Raw genomic sequence first — 21,725 nt, 5'->3', positions numbered from 1 at the left:
CTCATGTTCTATTAGAACCTCAACACTCGGTCAGGCTAAATTTAGCTTGCAAATAAGTTGTTCGTTTGTAAAACCTCAGATTCTTTCCAGAGCCAGGACATGGACTAATTATTATTATCTTATGATTATCTTAGCCATTGTTAATAATTAAGAAGCCATTTATAAAATATTTAGAATTACAGATATTTTAATATAAATTGGATTGTTTGCATAAGAGTCCTATTTCTGTTGCTACTACTATAGCTTTGCTTAAAATTAATGACATCTATTCACATTTGCCTCACATTGTTTGCAAGGGATCAGTAACCAAAAAAAAAATAAAAATTAAAAAATATGTATATTTAAAGGTGTCATGCTTAGTTTCTTCAACAAATAATTAGAAAATTATTTATAAACATGTAAATTATTACCAAATTTGTAATTTGAATTTAATATCTAGGTCAGATGTCATTAAAATAATGATTGAAAAAAAATATAAATTGCTAGACAAAACAAACAAACAAAATCAAAACACCCAAAAAAAAGATTTAAAAAATCCATTATATTTCTGCATGGAAAAAATATCTATAGTATGAAAAAATAGGGAATAATTGTCTTCTTGTCTTTAATAAGTGACCTCCCAGAAAACAATTCCCTATTTTTTCAGATTATAGAAGATTGTTCATGCATCTCAGAAAAACAATTGGTATCCAAATTTAATAGGGGAATAACAGGAAAATAAAGCAATGCTCTCAAATGTTTCAAGGAAAGTTACAATAAATTATAATTGAAAATGAACACTTTGAAAAAATATTTGGCACCTCATCTGTTTTTCTTCAGATAATTTTGTTCTCAGCTTTATACAAATATTAAAGATACCTGTTGTTTATGTTTACTTTGAGAATGCAATAGCAATGTGAAAATGCTTGGGAAAATCACAACCACTTAACAAAAGCATGACTACTCCTCCTTTACTTTTTGTTGATAATTTATTTATGATTTAATCATTACAATGCAGAATTGCATATTTGTTGGCAATCAAACTCTTTAATCCAACAAAATTTTCTTTTAATGATTTTCATCAAAAGTTACTTGATTAGCCCTAGCCAGTTTGTCTCGATGGATAGAATGTCGGCCTGCGGACTGAAGGGTCCCAGGTTCAATTCTGGTCAAGGGCACATACCAGGGTTGTGTGCTTGATCCCCAATAGAGGGTATGCAGGAGGCAGCCGATCAATGATTCTCTCTCATCATTGATGTTTCTCTCTCTGTCTCCCTCTCCCTTCCTGTCTAAAATCAATAAAAATATATTTTTTAAAAGTTGTTAAATTACTATCGAACAAGTTATACCACTATATATTTGCATAAATATATGTCAGAGATATTATCCTATGTGTAAATGCATGTATATATGTATATAATTTCAAGCAATGCCTAAGTATGACTATGCATACATTTACATTACAAACATAAGTAATATCCAAAGATACAAAATGCATATTTGCTTCCCAGACATTTTTTATTACCCCAAAGAAAAAACACAATGAATTCTTGACCTATAAGATATCTTTTTAGTTTTATAAGAACCCGTTAATTTTTGTGTTGTAGTTTATCTCAGATTTTCCTGAATATTACATGTAACTTTTTCTGGGCTCTTAGTTTCTTAAAACGATCACCTCTGAAGGATTTGAGGAGAACTGTAATGTACTTTGCCACCTTTGTCAGACATGATTCTTTTATAATGCACTAGTGGCCTCGCTGAGCCCACGGGCCACTGCCCTAACAGCTCCGTATCTCTGCGGCCCTCTCCGCAGCCCACCGGCGCCATCCAGCGTGGTCTGTCCAGCACGGTCCATCCATCTGCACAGCCCCTGAGGCCGCCCAGCCACACGCGCTTGGGCTGCTCCCACCCGGACTCCGCTATCCCGCACCTGGTGGTGGGCCCAGTGCACCTACACGGAGCTCCTACCTGAACCAGTCGTCCATCTGGTCATGATGGCCCTAGTCTATTATTAGTATAGATTATGACATCATGTAGTCATATCTCCAAACCACTGCAGTGTAAACATGGATATTCTTATGGATCTATTCAGGTGGATCTAGAGACTTACTACTGTGATCCATTAAGTAGTATGCTTCTCATATAATAGAGCCAGTTTGAATTTTGGAAAAAAAAATGTGTTTTTTCTCCCAGGTGGGTGTGTTTAGAAAGAATCTGAACTCTAAATTCGTTATTCTGGGGCTTGCAAACGTTTCTTGCTTTTGGACTTTATAAAATCATGGACTTTAGAAACTCTTGAAAAAAAATGTATAAATGCTTTTTTAAGATATATATCTGGGCATGAAATTACAAGAATGGAAGCAGTAATTCAATTTAGTTACTGTTGATAAATGGTCAATCTCTTTTCTTTCAGAGGCAATAGTAATAATCCAGTGACAGTATAAGTGAATGTCTTACTCTGTTTCACCCACAAATACTTATTCCTTAATATCATGCAATAGAAAATTATAAAGAAGGACAAAATAGTCTACTATTGTAAATACTAGAGGAGGAGTTTTCAGGAGTATAAAGTCTTCTCTTTTGTAATTCACCATATGTTTTACTTTGAAACCTTATTTCCATATGCCATTTTATTTTGGCTCTGCATCTTCATGTGTTAGAATGTCAATTTTCTATGATAACTCACTTTTATTAAGTTATCATATCATTAAACTCTCTAATAGCACTTGAACACAAACTTTAAATGTTATTTTTATACGTTTAAGTGCATGTCCACCATTTAGATCCCATAGTGACCATACAATGAATACGTGTTACATATTTCATACATCAATTATCTTACTATTATTCATTCTGATAAATAGCTTGTTTCCTCACATCATACTGTTTGTGATTAAAATGTTAAGTTCCAGGGAGAATTATTCATGCATGTCACTTTTTAATTAAGAAGAGAAAGATTAGTCAACCTTTTTCCAAGAGATAACCACATGAAAGTCAACTTATAATTACTCCTTTTGAAGTTTCAGTCCCAGTGGCTCACTGAGGTTCCAAAGTGAAGGTTGGGAATGAGCTACCACTTGAGAGGAGAGGTTTCTCACATGTGGCTCATGCCTGAATGCTGAGGGGAGTGGGGGCAAGGAAACAGACATGCTCCACCACACTGAGCCAGGGCAGGGGGCTGATGCTTCCTTAAAGCAGGGACTCAAGACGTTTTCCACCCTTCCTTCTCCCTTCATTATACCCTGGGACCCCTTGGTCCACACGGGGGACTGTGAACATCATCCGCCCACAGCATCTGCTTCATCTTCTCACACGTCCGTAACGTTCTCTTCTCGTACACCGGATGCTGCGCTCAATGGCAAACCATTTCTCTCTTTTCAGACAGAGTCCTTTGCGGTGCCATAGCACATGGATTTCAGGACTGCCTGTGAGGAGGTAGGTTAAATGGCTTTGTGCTTGTCCAATTTTTCAAGACGGGAAACCATTGGCCTTCCTTTTCTAGAAGTGGGACATTGTTTTTGGTGGAGGGATGTGTGATGGGTTTATTTTGCTCCCCAGGGTAGGCTCTGATTTCTGAAGACTGGGAAGCCAAAGCGTGCCTGGGGAAGGCGCAGGTCTTCCCTCTTCCTTTAAGAAGGAGACGGGCACATATTTGGCTTGTGATGTCGCCCTGCTCCATAAACGACGTGCTGCGGGGTTTCAGCAGTGGCAGGGTTGGAAGTAATTCTTTCACAGAAACGGTTATAACTTAGAAGACATCGAAGGTCCCTTTCAGCACTAAAATTCTAGGATTTTATAACTTCGGTATTCTATAACTATCTCAATATAATTTCATTATTAATACGTAGCAATTCAGATTCTCTATAGAACTGTCCGCACACCTCAGTCTGAGTGAGTGAAATGACATTGCTCTTCCAAGGATAGTAAAGGGCACGCAAGTGTGCAGTCAAAAGAACGTGGACTTGGGCCTCCAGGGACTGTAGCTATTCTATTTTCGGAGGAAATACTATCTTTTCTACCAAACAAAGGGCGTTCAAAGCATTGTCTTCTCATTCTTTGGGTAAAATGCTAACATTCACAGGTTAAAATATTTCACACATTTGCCTAGAAGGTTTAAAATATTTTTATTGTGTTCAAATAACGCAAGACAAAAACAACCATAACTAGGTTACCTGTGATCGAGTGAAAAACAAGCCAGCAAAAGCTCCAGTTATTAACATTTATGAAGATTTTTTTCTTTCTTTTAATGAAATGTCATGTGTTAACATTCTTGCAAAAATATCTTCTAAAAAAGTGTCCCAGTTTATTCATAGCTCAGAACCGAAGTCTTTCGGAAAATGAATTGCTTTTATGTTTTTCATGCTTATGTGTTTTACATTATAGTTATTGGTTTACAAACCTCTCAATGCACTGAATGCTGTAACATATATTATTATAACAAAAGCTGCCTCATTCTCTCAGGACTGAAGCATAAGCTCAAAGACTGGATTTTGCTTTCCAGGCAGCTAATAATGAGGGGACATTTTGCACATTATTTGAATGTGGGGCCAATGAAACTTTGCCTACATCGGGGATGTGATGAGAAAAGCTTCTCTCTACTGTTTTAGTCCCTGAACTTTCCTAGGTGATCTTTTATGTCTCTTTGATGTGTAAAAATAATGTCTGTAAGGCCTCTCAGGAAAGGCCCCCTCCTCCTCAACTTGAGACAGAGCATTAGTTGTGAACGCTATTTCTTCCATTACCTTTGGGGGTGAGTGTCGGGGGAGAGAAAGGCCTGATTGTACCGTGCATTGAAAAATCAATACATGAGAGTTCAAACTGTATAACACTGTTCAAAACTGAAGAACATTAGGTGCCAGTGTCTTTATTCTGCTCACTGTGATACTGCAGAGGAATTATCCTTCACCACGGCTCAGCGAAATCATCGTATATGCTTAACGCTTAATCATCACGTGTATTATTTCATTTTATTTTTTCCAGTTTCCTCGCATGAGAGTGTCTCTGTTACTGGTTTTTAAGAGCTTGTTTATGACTAAAGAGATGTTAACCATTGCTCATGCATTGCAAATGAAATACCTTGTTTTTTGTTATTATTTTACTCTGGTTGTATCAAACTTGTGTATTAAATATAATCATGTTCTTTTAAAAAAAATCAACAGATGTGCTCAATTATGTTCACATGCCTTTGATATTATTTATACCCCTCCATTCCCCATGCAACCTCAGTGTCCGGATGTTGGCTTCTGGTTGAGATCACATTATAAGCATGAGAGACTTTTCTATGTGAAAAACACAGAAAATTATGTTTTATCTGAAGAAACATGTAATTTGCTTTCCTTGAAATATTATCATCCTCCAGACATATCCATTGGAATGATGCTTTAGAATAGATTAATGGACACAATTGAGTGAGCTCCTGCTGTGTACTCGTCTCACAGAGGAGGAAAGGACATGGTCCTACTCCTGCAAAAGCTTCATTTTCTTTGAAGTAGATGATAAGCCTTACGAAATAATTACAGGGTAATAGCATATCATATGGGATAGAGGGCATAATGGTATGTATTAGTGCATGGTGTAAGGCAGTTTACAGAGAGCATTATCTTGGGAGGCTGCTTTATCTAAGCACTAGAGGCCCAATGCATGAAGATTCATGCAAGAATGGGCCTTCCTTCCGCTGGCTGCCGGCACCTCCTTCGCTCCAACCACAGCCACCTTTTCACTACAGCCCGGAGCCGCCTTTCCGCCTTCCCACACTGCCCAGAGGCCTGGAGCGGCTAGGGCGGTGCCTGTGTATGCAAATTAACCCACCATCTATGTTAATTAACCCACAAAGATGGTGGGTTAATTTGCATACTCACTCCTGATTGGCTGGTGGGCATTGTGGAGGTATGGTCAATTTGCATCTTACTCTTTTATTAGTGTAGATATTCTTATCAACATTATGAAACATTCTTTTAAAGAAACACACCTCTAGCAATTCACATTAAATTTATATTTCAAGAGAAAGCCTGGTATTATTTGAATGGAATTGTGTGTTCATTAAATACTAGGAACATATATGCATTTCTATGAGCGTATCCCCTTCTCTAAATGAACAGTAATTCAATAATTATTAAATTAAAATGCAATTGCCCAAGTAGTCACTCTTCCTATGGATTTGGTGCAGAATAACAGCCAGAGACTATATGATGTCTCAAAAAATGTTTCATTTTGTATCTCTGACCAATGGGAAGGCTAAGGGCACGTGCTAGGGAGAATCTGCTTATTTATCGGGGTGCAGAGTATAACACTGACCTGCTCCAGGAGGTGACAAGACTCCTGGACTTCCTCAATGGTTACTAGGCTGCTGGTTTAAAGCTACGTGGTACACATTTGGAAATCATCACCGTCTGTTTCAAATTCCCAAAACAGTGTGAAGCAAAACAGTGGATTGCGAATCAAGACTCTTGGGGCTCAAACCAGGCTCTGTTTTTGATTAATTGTATTAATTTAGGCAGTGCACATTGCCTCTTTACTTTTTAAATTTATTTTTATTGCTGGAAGTATTACAGATGTCCCATTCTCCCCCACCCCCGTTAACTCTCTTCACTCCCCACCCAGGCCTTTACCACACTATTATCTGTCAGTGGGTTATGCATATATGCATATAGGTTTTTTTGGTTTATATCTTCCCAGCTTCTTTATCCTTGTTCCCTTATCTGTACAAAGTGTGTGTGTGTGTGTGTGTGTGTGTGTGTTGGTGACTAGAAATGATGAAATAGCGAAGGTTAGAGAAGATGTTTAGGGGGTTCGTTTTCAGATTTAAAAGTCCATGATAGAGATAGAAAGTAGATTAACATGGTTGCCTAGGCCTGAGGAAGGGGCTGGGAAAATGGTGGTAATAGGTTTCTTTTTGGAGAAAATGTTCTAAAATTGATTTTAGTGGTAGCTGTATAACTTTTAATACACAAACGTTCCCACATTGAATTATATAATTTAAGGGTTAAATTCTATAGAATGTAAATTGTAACTCAATAAAGCTGTTACAGAAATTCTATAATTGGATAAATATTAAACAAAATGTTCATTAATTTTCTAACATAGTATAAAAACTACACTCTTTACTCTCCAGATGTTCATGTGGATTTTCTGACATCGTCTCCGTACGGGGGGTCTGGGGACTTGATGTGAAATGGTTATCCTTTTCTCTGCACCTGCGTTAGGTGTTGAGTCTCAGACTCACCTGAGTGCATTTTCTGTCACTCTGACATGTTATCCATCATGTTTTACAGGAAATGCACCATACAGCATAATTTATAAGCTAAGCATAATATGTTCTCTGTTTTTGTCTGAAGACAAAGACAGGGATTTGTTTGCTGCAGGATGGCAATCAAGAGCCTTTCAAAGTCCGGCTGCACCTGGCCAAAGACATTCTGATGATCCAGGAGCAGGATGTGATATGTGTGTCTGGTGAGCCTTTCTATTCTGGTGTAAGTAGCTCTTCCTTCCGTTGAAGATTTTTGTTTTTGTTCATGAAAATATTTACCCACAGAAAATTATTAGTATGTTTTTCTTTTATTGTAGAGCCTAGTCGATCATCCTGCATGAAATTTTTGTTTACATTATGAAGGGAGCAGGGTCCTGGTATAAGTACCTATACTGGGTCCCCGGCCACCCATTTAAGCGCTGTCTTCAGTGTGGCGTCTCATTGTTAAATCTGTGAGGGCTTTCTGTGGACATTATCATGTCATCTAACATAAAGCCATTTCACCACTTTCTTTCCAATTGTTATGTTGTTTATCTCCATTTCCTGATTGGCTGTATTACCAAAGTAGTATTAAGTAGAAATGAAGCAAGTCATGATCCTTGACTTGCTCTCAAACTCCGAGAGTATGCTTAATGTGAGATATAATGCTAGTGAGAAGAGACGTGGTCATTAGATGCTCAGATTAAGGAAGTTCCATCCCATTCAGACTGTAGAAAGTGCTTCTTATAAATGAGTGTCAAACTTCATCAAGTGATTTTTTTGCATTTGCTGAGATTATTATGGGATATTTCTCTTCAATTCTATCCAAGTTCTCCCCCGAACTTTTTTCAAAAGAGAGATTAAGTGTGTATATTCGTTATTCCAACTGCCAAATTTAAAAGCGATAACAATATTTCAATGTTGAAATACTGAATTTCACAAATTATAAAATTTTACTGATCTAGGTCCTGTGTAATACATTTATGCCAGATTTATATAAGTCACATTTCTTTATTAAAAAAAAAAAGAAAGAGAAGGAAGGAATGAAAGAAGGGAGGGAGGAAGGGAAGTAGGAAGGAAAGAAGAAAAGGAATAAAGAGGAGATACAGCACTAGTTTTTCCTTAACTAAAAGAGAGGGTAATCCCATGGGAGCAATTTAATCTAACTTGACAGCAAGACCCGTGGTTCAAGATGATTTAAATAGTCTGTGACAAAAGAATGGTCAGCAGTCTGCAAAAAGGCCATTAGCTTTGGTTAGTGAGGGCCCATTGATTTAGGACCTGGAGTGACTCCCATTGGATGTTAGTGAGGAGTGAGGTGGAAAGTTCAGCATTATTCACCACCAACAAGACACTCCAAGGTAAGTCTATTAATAAGCTGACAATTAAGTCTTCAAGCTAAAGAGCTACAGTGTCTGGGGAATCCTGGAAGCCAACTGTTTGATACTTGCTGTAATTTTCTTCTCAGATCACATATGGCAACAAAGTGAAGGCGATGTCTTTAATGTTATTGCACAACAAATGATAAGTTCTAAAACTTGTCCTGTTTTATAATAAAATTGTTTTTCTTAAATGAAACTAATTTCACCTAAGGATGTCTTCCACAGTGGTATTTCAGTGCTAGTTAGAAGAGCAATGAGTGTGATTGATAATTTATGGCTCTTTCTGAGGCTAAATTAGCATTAGATAGAACTTGCTAGAACACTCAGACATATGGTGTTAGATAAAAGTCCAACTTCATTCTTACAGATGGGAAATGATATAAATATTGGAAAAGTTAAATCCCATTTGCTCAACCCAGCTCCAGGTTGAATGTGGAATCTTGGAAAGTGTGCCTTCTAGCGAATTATTTTTTCTTTATAGGAAATCTGTCCCTTCTGTCAGATTCCTTTGGAGATTTCAGAGTCTCTGCCTGTGGAGACCTGCAGGTTCACTCTGATGCATCCATCTAAAGATGTTTGCTATTTGCTTTGCTTCAAAGGCATACGACTTCTTAAATATGAGGATTTCTGCATTTCTTCCATTCAAAAGAATGATCAGTTATTAACTTTCTAAACGTTGCTTATTTCCCATTCCCTCTGTTCTTCCCTTTAGTAATTTTTTTCATGTATTTTAAAACAACTCCTTTGATTCTTCATTCTCTACTTTTTCTCATATTTTATACCCGTTTGTCTCTCTGTGGAGTGCTAAAGTAACTCCTTCAGTCTTCCTTTCAGTCCACTAAACTCTCTTTGGTTAAACTTAGCCTTTTGTTTGAACTGTATATTGAAATTCCGACTCTGGAAATTATATTGTTTGCTTCTAAAAGTTCTATTCTGTCTCATTCATTTGCCTTATAATATTTTATATTACTGTCATTCATTTGACATCTCTTATTCTAGTAATCATGTTAATCCTATTTCTAGGACTGGATCTGGTATTCTAGTATCTGCCATCTTTGTAGATCTTGGTGTGTTATTTGTCCCTTGTTTGTTTGTTTGCTGACTCACTCATTGCGCTCTATTTCCTTTTGTGACTTTTCACTGTGAGCTCATGTTATTTGATTCTGTGGGGGAATTTTTTTGGAGTTTGGCTCTATAATGTGTTACAAAGACTATTTGCATCCTTAGACAAGTGTCTATGGATGCTAGCAATTCAGATATCCTTTAAACTTAACCTTTTGCACTCAGATGTCAAGTGTGACTCGACACGGTTAGCATCGTAGCAGCTCTTTTTATACTCTTTGAATGTATCAATAATTTGAAATATAAAAAAAAAAAACAAATAAATAAGTTTGTATGAAAAGAAACTCCAGTTTTTTATTCTACTGCCGCGCTTTGTAAAATCTGGGGTATTTAAAAAATTAAATCCCGAGTAGAATAAAGGAATCGAGGAAAAAGCAAGCAAGTGCAAAGGGTTAATGCTCAATTGGGCTTTTGAGGCTACCTAGATAGAACAAAATTCATTTCAAACCCACCTGTGGATCAATTCATTTACAAATTCTCAGAAGAACCAGGAGGTAAGAAGGCTCACATGACCTCTGGCCCTGATGGCATCCGCTGGGAGCCCACGTCTCACCTTGCCTCTGTCCTGCTAGTTGTGGGCTCCCAGCGGATGCCATCAGGGTCAGAGGTCATGTGAGCCTTCTTACCTCCTGGTTCTTCTTACCTTCAGACCACTTCAACATTGTTTCTGACAACTTAGGGTTTTTTCTTCTTTGTTATTTCCCTGACATGATTTTTTGTTTGTTTGTTTTGTTCATTATTTTATTAAGTTTTATTGTGCTGCCCTGGAAAGGGATTTCAGTATATTTGACTTAAGAGTGTCAGACCCAAGGTTAGTTTTGTGTGTGTTGTTTTTTTTTAACGGTAGAAAGTCTATTGGTTTTTAAATTAGACAGACTTGACTTGTAATCTCAGCCTCACCATTTGCTAGCTTTGTGATCGGAAGTGAGTTCATTACCGTCTCTGAATATTGGTTCTCATGAGTGAAAAAGATGGAATACCTGATTTTCATAATTCATTTGACAGCATTAAATGAGATTGCATTACCATGGTGATTCCTAGCAGTGAACAATGAAGATTGTTCCCTTTTTCTCATTTTCTGATTATGTGCTATTTATATATTTTTGTCTTAGTTTCACAACCTTCATTTGAGGTCGCAATTGTTTCCTAAAATAATGAATGAACTACAAATCTGGATATTTGTTCCTTTCTATAATTCATTTTGTGTACAACTTTGAATGCTTACTCCGGATGAGCAATTTGAGCTGGAAAAATAGTCTTTCTGTATAAAATTAGAAAATGAATCATCTCATCTCAATGATTTGAGTGAATCTTTTTAAATACAAAAGAGTTTTATTATTAGTGCTTTAAATCAAAGTATTCTTAATATGACATAAGTAAAAGGAGCCTTAGATTATCTTAAAGATTATAGATTGCCCAGCTGGCATGGCTCAATGGTTGAGCATCAACCTATGAACCAGGAGGTCACAGTTCGATTCCCATTCAGGGCACATGCCCAGGTTGTTGGTTTGATCCCCAGTGTGGGGCATGCAGGAGGCAGCTGGTCAATGATTCTCTCTCATTGATGTTTCCATCTGTCTTTCTGTCTCCCTTCCTCTCTGAAATCAATAAAAATATATTTATTTTTAAAAAAGCAATCCCTTTGAACCTGGTTTATTTGCACTTGCAATTCCAGATATATACATGAATCATTTATGTGCTGGGACATGGCAGCCTCCCAGCTCTGCTCTCAAATCTTCATAACAATATGACTTGTAGTGATAAAGATAAGAACTTAGTTGACAAAGATAATATTTACCATTGACAATGAGTTACTTTGATGTAACCAAAACATGGTCATTCCTTAGACAACAAGAATGCGTAATGTGAAATTGAGAAGAGATTTAAAAGTTGATCCCAAAATATGTCCAAAAAATCATTGGAAAGAATTAATTTTTAGACATTTAGCTATTTAATAACACTACAGCCCTTTTATCTTGACAAATAAATTATTAATGTTCGATTTTAAAATTACAAAACACTCCATTTATTGCAAGATTTGGGAGTCTCTATGCGGACACTGTGTGTGTGTGTGTGTGTGTGTGTGTGTGTGTGTGTGTATGCATAAAATAAAACCTAGAGGAGGAATATGCAGTGTAAATGTAGTTTTCTAAAAGCTAATCATTTTTAACATCCTTTCTTTCAGGAAAGAACAGTGACCATTAGGAGACAAACTGTAGGAGGATTTGGATTAAGCATAAAGGTAACCTGCCTTTCCAGTCTAGCCTTACAAAGGTTGTACTATAATGCTGTATTTTTGTGTATTTTAATTTAATCTGATGAATAATTAGATATGTCTATAGCAAACTCCTCAATATTTGGATTGAAATGTAAGTTAACTAGGTTCTCATAGAACCTTGGTCACCTTTTGATTAAGAAATTTTGCAAAAGTATTAGAAACTTTTATCTCACCTGGCATTGACTATAACTAATAAACTTTTGTATCTGGTTTCATCTAAATTACCAAATATGGTGTTTTAGGGTGCATATCATACTTTAATCAACCAGAGTAGGAAATACTGACCTATCGATGAATGGAACAAGAGCAGGTTCTATGCTAATAAGATCTTAAGCTAAGTATTGGTTGAATTCTATTCGTAGCCTGTCCAGTTTCTAATTAAACACTGCATTTTTATATTTTCCAATTAAAAGGCACAATATATGATTTTATCTTTACAGGGGGGAGCAGAACATAACATTCCAGTTGTCATTTCAAAAATCTCCAAGGAGCAAAGAGGTAAAGTGTTAAGAGGATAATACAGTAGCCATTCATTTTTGTAAGCTATTGTTTTTGAAGAATAAGATGGCATTTAAGAATCATAAATTAGTATGTCATTGAACAGCTCCAGCTTCCCCAAGACCAGGCAGTAAGTGACTGAGTCTGAATCCTGAGTCTATGCCCTTTATTATCCCAGGGAAGGACTTCTCTCAAGGGAGAGCGAGAAGGAAAGAAAATAGAGGCTATGACTGCATTTGAATTGGGGGGTGCATCGCATTTTAATTCTTTCATTAAACAAACATACAGATAAATGAAATAATAAGTCACATGAAGTATAAGCAATTTTAGACATTTATTATTTACAGTTCTCAGATGCAAGTTAACTCAGTTATCCCTCCACATAAACTGTTATCTAGGAAAAACACTGAAGGTGTAAAATGACGGAAATGTATACAAAAATCAAATGTTTAAAAAGAAAGTTGGAGCTGATTCAAGGGCTGATGGACTGAATGTCTAGATCTAAACTTTTTCATGGCTACCTTAAAGTGGTCAGTACACGGAAAAATTTAGTCATCCATTCAGAAGAGGGACTATTCTTTTTTAACAACTGTACGATCTGAAATGGTAGAACTAAAGAGAAATATCACAGCTTGTGTTTCAGTATTTGGGCTGAATCATGTGATTACTTTCGTATTTCCATTGTGCATCTTTTAAGATAATATCCATAGTAAGCATGTATTTTTTCTTTTATCAGTTTGACTTAAAAAAAAATCTTATCTGTGTGAAGAAAGTAGTTCATGCACAATCAGCTGTCCCTTTGCATTCACAGCAGAACTTTCAGGGCTACTCTTCATCGGGGATGCGATCCTACAGGTATGCATTTCGCCAGTATTGTTTTATGGAAACCAAAACATGAAGTCAATCATGATATACCATATGAAAATCCACTTCTCCTTCATTGCAGATAAATGGAATTAATGTGAGAAAATGCAGACATGAAGAAGTGGTGAGTTTTCTTTAATTTTTCTTTAAATCATGATTTTCCCCATGTGTAATTGAAGATTTAGTACATTGCTAAAAACTATTCATTTCATTGATTTGAAGGATATGACATTGGACCAATGTGCTATCAGATTTACAAAGGATCTCTTGATCTCTTAATTGGTGTTTGGTGTTTTTGTGTGTGTGTGTTTTTCATATTTGAAATAGATCAGGGAGTACAGCCGAGGATGAAATGTAACTCAAAGATATAATTAAGGAGGGTCATTTGCTATGTTTTTCCTGTGTTTTTATTTTTAAATTAATGCCTACTAATTAATGTCCACTAAGTATATTTCTATATGAAATACATCTCAAAATTTTTGCAAATATTTAAAAGCAATGAAATTTATGCCTGTAAAATCTCACACAGTAGCAGGTCAATTGGATGATCATATAAAGACTATGAGAGAGAGTGGGGGGTGTTGGAGGAGAGAAACAGAATTTAACAGAGCTTACTTTCAAGGTAAACAGGTTTAACACTAGGCAGATTGGTCTTCAATTTTTATTGTGGTATTTTGTTGGATTTTGGTAGACCTGCCGATCTGAAACCTTGGCCTCAGATATTTTAATCCAGTCAGTTTAGGTTGGACCAGGAATTAGGGTTTTAAATAATCAGCTCAAGTGGTTCCATTGCATGTGGCTTCAACTTTGGGAGAAGATGGAAAGTTGAGAAGCTTCTCTTTGAGATGCCAAGATGCCATAACAATTATGCAGAAAGGAATAGGAAAACGTCAGGGACTTTGGAAAATGCTTGCCATGGTTGATTAAATAACACTTACAGAGTGTTTGCTGAATTTCTGTGTCACTTCATGTGGGAAGGAATAGAGGAGAAATTATGGTTAATTGTTTAAACTCAAGGGTCCAACAAAATATAAAACATTGTAAGCCTTTTGCTTCCTACAGCTCTAATTTATTTGGTTGTGTAATACATTGCTCCTCTGCTAAAAGGGATTTAGAAAACCCTCTGATATACTTACTTATTTCAAACCTCAAAGGGGCAACCTCGAGTGTCTGTGAAAAGCCGCAGTTCTACAAGTAGTATTTATTAGGGAGGGTCCTTGATTATGAGCACTTAGGATAATTAATCAGTATTCATCACTTGTCTTTGTCTTCTTTTTTTCCAATTTTTTTATTAAGGTATTATATGTGTACATATCTTACCATTGCCCCCCCCCACCCCACTCCCATATATGCCCTCACCCCCCTGTCTTCTTAAAAATCTTACTTGGGCCACCCCTGTTGCCACTCTGTGGTGGATTTTATGTAAAATATGAATCCGTCAAGGCTCAAGCTTCCTGCAAGTATGCAGAGAGGAAAGTAGTGTTTTAGGCAAGTGAGAGAACAGCGTAGCAAAGAACACTCTGTGTGCAGACTCATGTTAATTTTAAATATTGTTATGTAAGCAAAGATACTTTAACTTTAGTCTTTCCCCCCAAAAGTACAAAGTGATTTTAAGCTCATTATACAGGGAGCAAAAAGACGTGCATTCTCTTTTCCAACCACATGCTGTTAGATGGAATAGTTTTTGCACTTTGCTCCTCAGAAGCAGGCAGCATGCTTAAGATAAATAGTGATGGAGCTTTGATTAAACAGATTAACGGGGCTTGAAAGTCTAGAACACACTAATAATGCCACTTGTTAAGGATGTCCATTTTCGTTCAAAGAAAAATGAATTTAGAATTGCATTACAAATTGTGTGTGGTGCCCTAGCTGGTTTGGCTGAATGGATAGAGGACCAGCCTGCAGACAGAAGGGTCCTGGTTTGATTCCAGTCAAGGGCACATGCCCAAGTTGCAGGCTCGATCCCCATTAGGGGGTATGAAGGAGGCAGCCAATCAATGATTCTCTCTCAGCATTGATGTTTCTTTCTCTCTCTCTTGCCCTTCCTCTCTGAAATAAAAATATATATTTAAAAGAACAACAAATTATATGTGGTCCTTCACAATAAACTTTTATCTTTAAGATGCTTAACCTTATCAGCTTTGAAATATAGGTACTAACGTTCTTATTTAATTTCAATCTTTTACTTCCCAACAGAGATTTGATGCTTGTGTCCTCACTATTAATTACCTGAACAAATAGACTTACTACACCTCAGTGGAACTAAGATGTTAATTAAATGTTTAAGAATGGATTTACATGGGCAGAAAAAGCACAAGCATCTCAGAGGATGTAGATGGTCTTAAAATAGCATGCTGATATACCACGTTCCTTAGTCCAAGTCAAGTAATTCACATAAAGTTTCAAATTCAGAAACAAATTTTGTAGGCATGACTATAATTGTTTGTGCATGTAACTTTTATTAATTTACACTATTCAGTCACATTGTTAGAAAGTCTGCATTTAGCTCTGATCAGCTTCACTCTTTTTATTTTAATTTTTAATTTTATTTTTTCCATCACCATTTATCCCTTCTATGCCCTCTTCCACCTCCACCCCACCCCCACCATACTGTTGTCCATGTCCACATTAATCAGCTTCACTCTTTTTTTTTAAATTAAATTAATTTTTTTAAATATTTTTTATTGGTTTCAAGGAGGAAGGGAGAGAGAGAGAGAAACATCAATGATGAGAGAGAATAATTGATCGGCTGCCTCCTACATGCCCCTCACGGGGGATCAAGCCCACAACCCGGGCATGTGTCCTTGACTGGAATCAAACCTGGGACCCCTCAGTGTGTAGGCTGATGCTCTACCCATTGAGCCAAACCAGCTAGGGCCAGCTTCATTCTTAAGAAGCCTTCAACAGTATAGCTGTTACTTTTGTATTGAAGTTTAAGGTTTAACTTTTGTGGGAGGGGGATCCCATGTTGTCTGTCCTGGGTGTTCAGTAGAATTGTTGTTGAAATTCTTTGTACAAATGCTTAGAGTTAGATGATCACAGTGCTTGTATCCGTATGCTTCTGTCTGGTGGTATAAGTCAATTTTGGGCTTCACCTACACCATACAAGCAATTCTTCTTGCTAGAAGACTGCTAAGGAAGAGAAGCTCCCGAAGTTTCCTCATGAAGAAAGCATAGAATAAGTGCCAAACGCTGCTTTTCATGTGACCTGGTGGAAAGGTAGCAGGATACCACATACAGAGGGTTTTAACGCTCAGGAAAAAAAATGTATACGAATCTTACCTCTGACCACTTACTAACATTATAACTTCAGGCAAATAAACGTACCTTTTCTATCCCTCTCTTGATCATTTGTAAAAATAAACTAATAATAACTTTTATAAGGATTGAATTAGTGTAATGTATATGAAAATGCTAGCACAGCTCTGGAAACTTAGAAAAAGTATACGTTATTTTATGTCATCAAATACTATTGCTTCCTACACTGGCACTAGTAGTGGAAGAGTTTGTATCCTGATTCTAGAATCAAGATTGTTATAAATCTATTAATATAACTGAAATTTCTATCTCATAAGACTTTTAAAATAGAACAGGTCATTACAAGGCAAAGCAGGAACAATGGCTAGATGATTTCAGAGATTTTCTTCTAAAAGAACATTTCTGATTTCAGGTTAGAGGTTCATGGGCCCTAAAAAAGAGATTCACCTGCTTTTTTTTTTAATTTTATGGTCTTAATAATAAAAATATTATAGTTCTGATCTGTGATTTTAAAATCAATTCTAAAAAACTGTGTAATTCTTGGTAGAAAACCAACATGATGGCGGGCAAGACCAGAGTGAGGGTGAGAGTGTGAGTGGGTGTGAGTGCAGTTGGAAAACTATAGGAAATTGAAGAAAGAACTAGAGGAAGATACAAACAAACGGAAGCATACACCTTGTTCATGGATTAGGAGAATTAATGTCATTAAAATGTATATACTAGCCCTAACCGGTTTGGCTCAATGGATAGAGCATCAGCCTGCGGACTCAAGGGTCCCAGGTTCGATTCCGGTCAAGGGCACGTACCTTAGTTGCGGGCACATCCCCAGTAGGGAGTGTGCAGGAGGCAGCTGATCGATGTTTCTCTCTCATCGATGTTTCTAACTCTCTATCCCTCTCCCTTCCTCTCTGTAAAAAATCAATAAAATATATTTTTAAAAAAATAAAAAATAAAAAAATAAAATGTATATACTACTCAAAGCAATCTATAGATTCAATGGAATTTCGATTAAAATATCTATGCCATATTTCACAGAACTAGAGCAAACACTTCTCTGATACTGTTCCTTATCAACAGTTGGAATTAGGTTATATATTTCCTAGTTACATCCTGTTGAGTTTGCTGATTAGTTTGGAAAATGTCTAAGAACTCCTTCTCAGTTGCTTTCACAAAGCAATATCAAAAAGAAGGCATACTTTATTGCTGCTATTGACTTCCTTGACAATGCAATATTTGTTGCTGTTAATTCATTGTGTGATTCCTGCACACTGTAGCGGAAGTGAGCTTGTCAGTTCCAGCAGTGAACAGAAACAGTGAAACAGTGCTGGGCTGATCTTCAGACCTACAAGCTATGTGTTGGAGACATCTTTATTGTGTCACCAGTTTATGAAGCTCAGATAGGAACAGAGTCAGCGGCAGGGTTGTAGTGATTTCCCAGTCCAGTGATCTGACAAGTTGTTGCCCCAATCAATCTGTCAACGTGTCTCTCCCATCTTTTCTCTCGCTAAGTTGTAGCTGTAGACCAGCACCACCTGGGGTTATTGCTGCCCCAGGTTGCCATGGAGACGGAGCAATAATAGAGATGGCAGTAAAGCTTTGTTTCCTCCTGTTATTACTGGCACACATTCTCTTGTTGTACTCAGCACTTCAAATATAACTAAGGCAGGTGGCATGACAATAAGGGAATTTCAAAGACATGTGAGTCTAGTGTCTTTAACACTCCATCCGGGCAGGGAGTCCAGCTTCCCTTATGCTCACCTGCTTTTCAAAGGAAATGTTTGTGGGAATTACAATCAGTCCTTATCTCCAAGGCTGTTTCACTAGCAAGTATTCTCTGTGATTTTACATGCCCTCAAAAAACATCATTCTTAAAATCTCTGTCTGAATAGAAATCATTTTTATTTTATGTCCCAAGTGAATAGTCTATAGATGGTATTCATTCGCTTCTATTCATTTAATGGGCTAGAGCTTAAATTCCCTTGTTACTAAAGCATTGCTAGGAAGTCACAAGACATACTCAAGACTCTAGATGTCCTCTGAGTTTTATGTAGAGGCTAATCTAAAAACAGACTGGCACAGAACTATTTTTAACATATTATCATTAATGTGTTTACCCCTTTCCTGGCAGTTCCTTTGGATTGAGATGACACATGCAGTTTGGGGAGGAATAAAGGTGCTAATGAACCCTGAGTGCATGAGCAGAAAGTTTTCCTAAAGAGTGTTTTTGGTTGGTTGGTTTGTTCTTTTGTGTGTGTGTGTATGTGTGTGTTTTTGTCATTCAGGTACCAGGAGTGTCCTTAGGGAGTGTCCTTAAGGACTTTGTTGGACTAGAAGTAGAAAAGTAGATGAGAGAGAAGTTTAAGAAGACAAAATAAAAAGACAGTACGTTTATAATTTTGCTAACAGTCCATCCATATATATTTTTAGTAATTTCCATACAAGTGAGATGGGGACATATATGGTTTCCAAATAAAGTAAATGCCTGTCATAAAGTATATGTATTATGCATAATTCCATAAATATCTTATGGCTATACAGTTGTCATCTCTCCAGTATTGTTGTGCATGGTAAGTTTCTTCATGTATTTAGCAACATATAAGGCAAATTATTTTCTCCCTATTCATTTAATATATTCTATTTGGGATATTCATTTACTATATTATAGTTGAGACATACACATCTATTTTTAAGTATTTGAAATTATCAGACTCCCAAAGAAACTACTATTTTCCCCTGACAGTACAGCTGTGTTTCCCCTGTGCAAACTTCTGTAACCAAGGAAATGCTGGCATAGCCTAATCTGGTGACCCTTCAATGATGCTCATGGCATCAGAGGATACTATACTCAATGAGTATCATGGAGGGGGCAGGGCATTTAAAATTCAGAATGACATAAGTAAATTGACTTACACAATAGACTAAAATGACAGTATATGGCAGGAAATAGCACAAGCAACTCTAAAATGTTTACTTCTTAGGTCTGTGTTCTGCAAACATGATACACAAACAGATATTTAGTAATTGTATGCTGCAGCTGCAAATCTAATGTGGGTGTAATAGTGTTTGTTTTTTCAGATCTTGACAATTCATTTTATATGAGATAATCATACAGAATCTAAAAAAATAAGGAAGAGAGTTATGATTTTTCTCTTTTCCTTCAAAATTCTACTTAATTCTTTACACTGTTTACAAACTAGATGTTCATGTAGCTATGGTTTTTAATATCATACATTTAGAATAAATATGTGCATTAGTTATTTCAGTCAAATGCAATTATGCAAAATATTTTCATCTATATGAGGTTATTTTAATAACTCTGTATTTTCCTAGATAAATATGGAGATGTTTTGTACCTCACTATCCTACCTTAAACATATCATAACTATATATAAAAGTACGCTAAAATATGTCTAGCCTATAAAATATGTCTTTTTCTCCCACCTTCCATTATTTTTTAATATTTATGAAAGTAATTTCATTTTCCTATCCTGTATTTTTAAGAACTATTTTTGAAATATAATGAAGACAGTCAGCATCTTTATTCAGTGCCTGATTTTAAACGACATGGTCTGATTGTTTTAACATTTAAGATAATTTTATTGCTTATTAAAATTAACTTATTAAGGTTATTCATTCAAAAGTCTATAATGATGACATTTATGGGCCAGCTGCCAGGCTAAGGTGTTTGAATTCATCTGTGAACAAGATACAGCTCGCTGCCCTTATGTAGCACACAATTTCATGGAGCAGAGAGAGACTACATATTAGCACAGTATCCGGTAGATTACAAGGTGCAATTGAGCATGTAAAAACGTTGGGCAGAGCAGGTAAACAAGGAAAGAAAGGATTTGGAGAGCTATAATTTTAAATAAGCTGATAAAGGTAGGACTCATTGGAATGTTTTTGGAGCAGAGAGTAGAAGGAGGTAAAGATTTAGCCATGCAAATGTGTAGAAAAGGGCCATGCTAGACATAGAGAACAGTCATATTAAAGAAATATCATGAGTTTTCTTATATTCTTATTTTTCATAACTTTTTATTAGGAATTGCAGCTTAGTTTGACAAAATGTCCTTTTAGAATTTCTAATGAAAAAGAAAAAAATCTACCTGTATCTATCTAATCTATCTATCATCTATCTATGTCACAATGATAGATAATGTATGTACATTTAACTTGATGAAATTAATTATATTGGCAATAAATTCTTGATTTTTATCCAGATTTGCTCTGTTGAAATAAAGGCTCATAGAACAATTTAATTTGTCACTTGTTGGATTCTGTATGCTAATGGTGAATTTTGAATTATTTCATCCATATTCATATTAATAATAGTCTCTTATTTCTTTTCTTCAAGCTATTGATGTAACCCTTTTGTATTATTTTTTATTTATTTTAGTTTGATTTAATTATATGGATTGGAAAAATCAATAATTTTATGCTGGAATAATTTCTTTCTTTAAGAATTAGATAAAATAAAACAAAGTAAAATATTGCTTGAATCATTAATGTAACCATTTTGAGATTAAAACAAATAGTGGGAAGCATTTCTATTATTAGGTCAACTAACGAACAAAGCATTCTGCTTGTTGAGTTAAAGTTCAACTCATCTAGGATGTGACTTTTCACGGGCTTTTTGCATAAAATCTTGTTTTAATGGGGCCTTCGAAAGTGATGGAATTATTTTTAGTTTGAGCTTTAAAATTTTTAATAAAATTCGATTCAGTATTTCAACATTCTTGCTTCATTTGCCGGTAGGAGAGGCTGGGGGAAGGTCAATTGGGGGGCGGGGGGGGGGGGGGGAAGGAAACATATGTACTACTATTTGTAATACTTTAAACAATAAAAAAAAAAGAAATAAAAAATAATAATAATAAATAAAGTGAATGGCTCTTTCCCATACTGCAGCACACCCATACTGGTCTAATTCTGTGGCTGTGGTTCCATTGCCAGTGTAATCCCTAAGGCTCTTGTTGCTACTCTGATCTGATTCCCTTACCTTGTGTCCTTAGGGCTCCTATTGTTCCCTGCTAGTGCTATTTGAGGAGGTGAGAGGACCTTTTCCTAGCATCTCCAGGCCAGTGGTCGGCAAACTCATTAGTCAACAGAGCCAAATATCAAC

At 36.2% G+C, this 21,725-nt stretch overlaps 1 protein-coding gene across 1 annotated transcript in view; it reads left to right on the top strand.

The window, feature by feature from the left end:
• Nucleotides 1-7,326: 7,326 nt before the first annotated feature.
• Nucleotides 7,327-21,725, top strand: part of SNTG1 (syntrophin gamma 1) — a 53,636-nt gene continuing 39,237 nt past the window's right edge. The window contains exons 1-5 of the mRNA XM_079796575.1: nt 7,327-7,448; nt 11,894-11,950; nt 12,427-12,484; nt 13,296-13,339; nt 13,431-13,472. Coding sequence (XP_079652701.1) covers nt 7,395-7,448; nt 11,894-11,950; nt 12,427-12,484; nt 13,296-13,339; nt 13,431-13,472 — 255 coding nt within the window. The 5' untranslated portion in view covers nt 7,327-7,394. The remainder of the gene's footprint in view (nt 7,449-11,893; nt 11,951-12,426; nt 12,485-13,295; nt 13,340-13,430; nt 13,473-21,725) is intronic.

The sequence above is a fragment of the Cnephaeus nilssonii genome, assembly GCF_951640355.1.
Source record: "Cnephaeus nilssonii genome assembly, chromosome: 18".
In the NCBI taxonomy this organism is placed as follows: domain Eukaryota; kingdom Metazoa; phylum Chordata; class Mammalia; order Chiroptera; family Vespertilionidae; genus Cnephaeus; species Cnephaeus nilssonii.
This window is presented reverse-complemented; position numbering and strand designations above follow the sequence as displayed.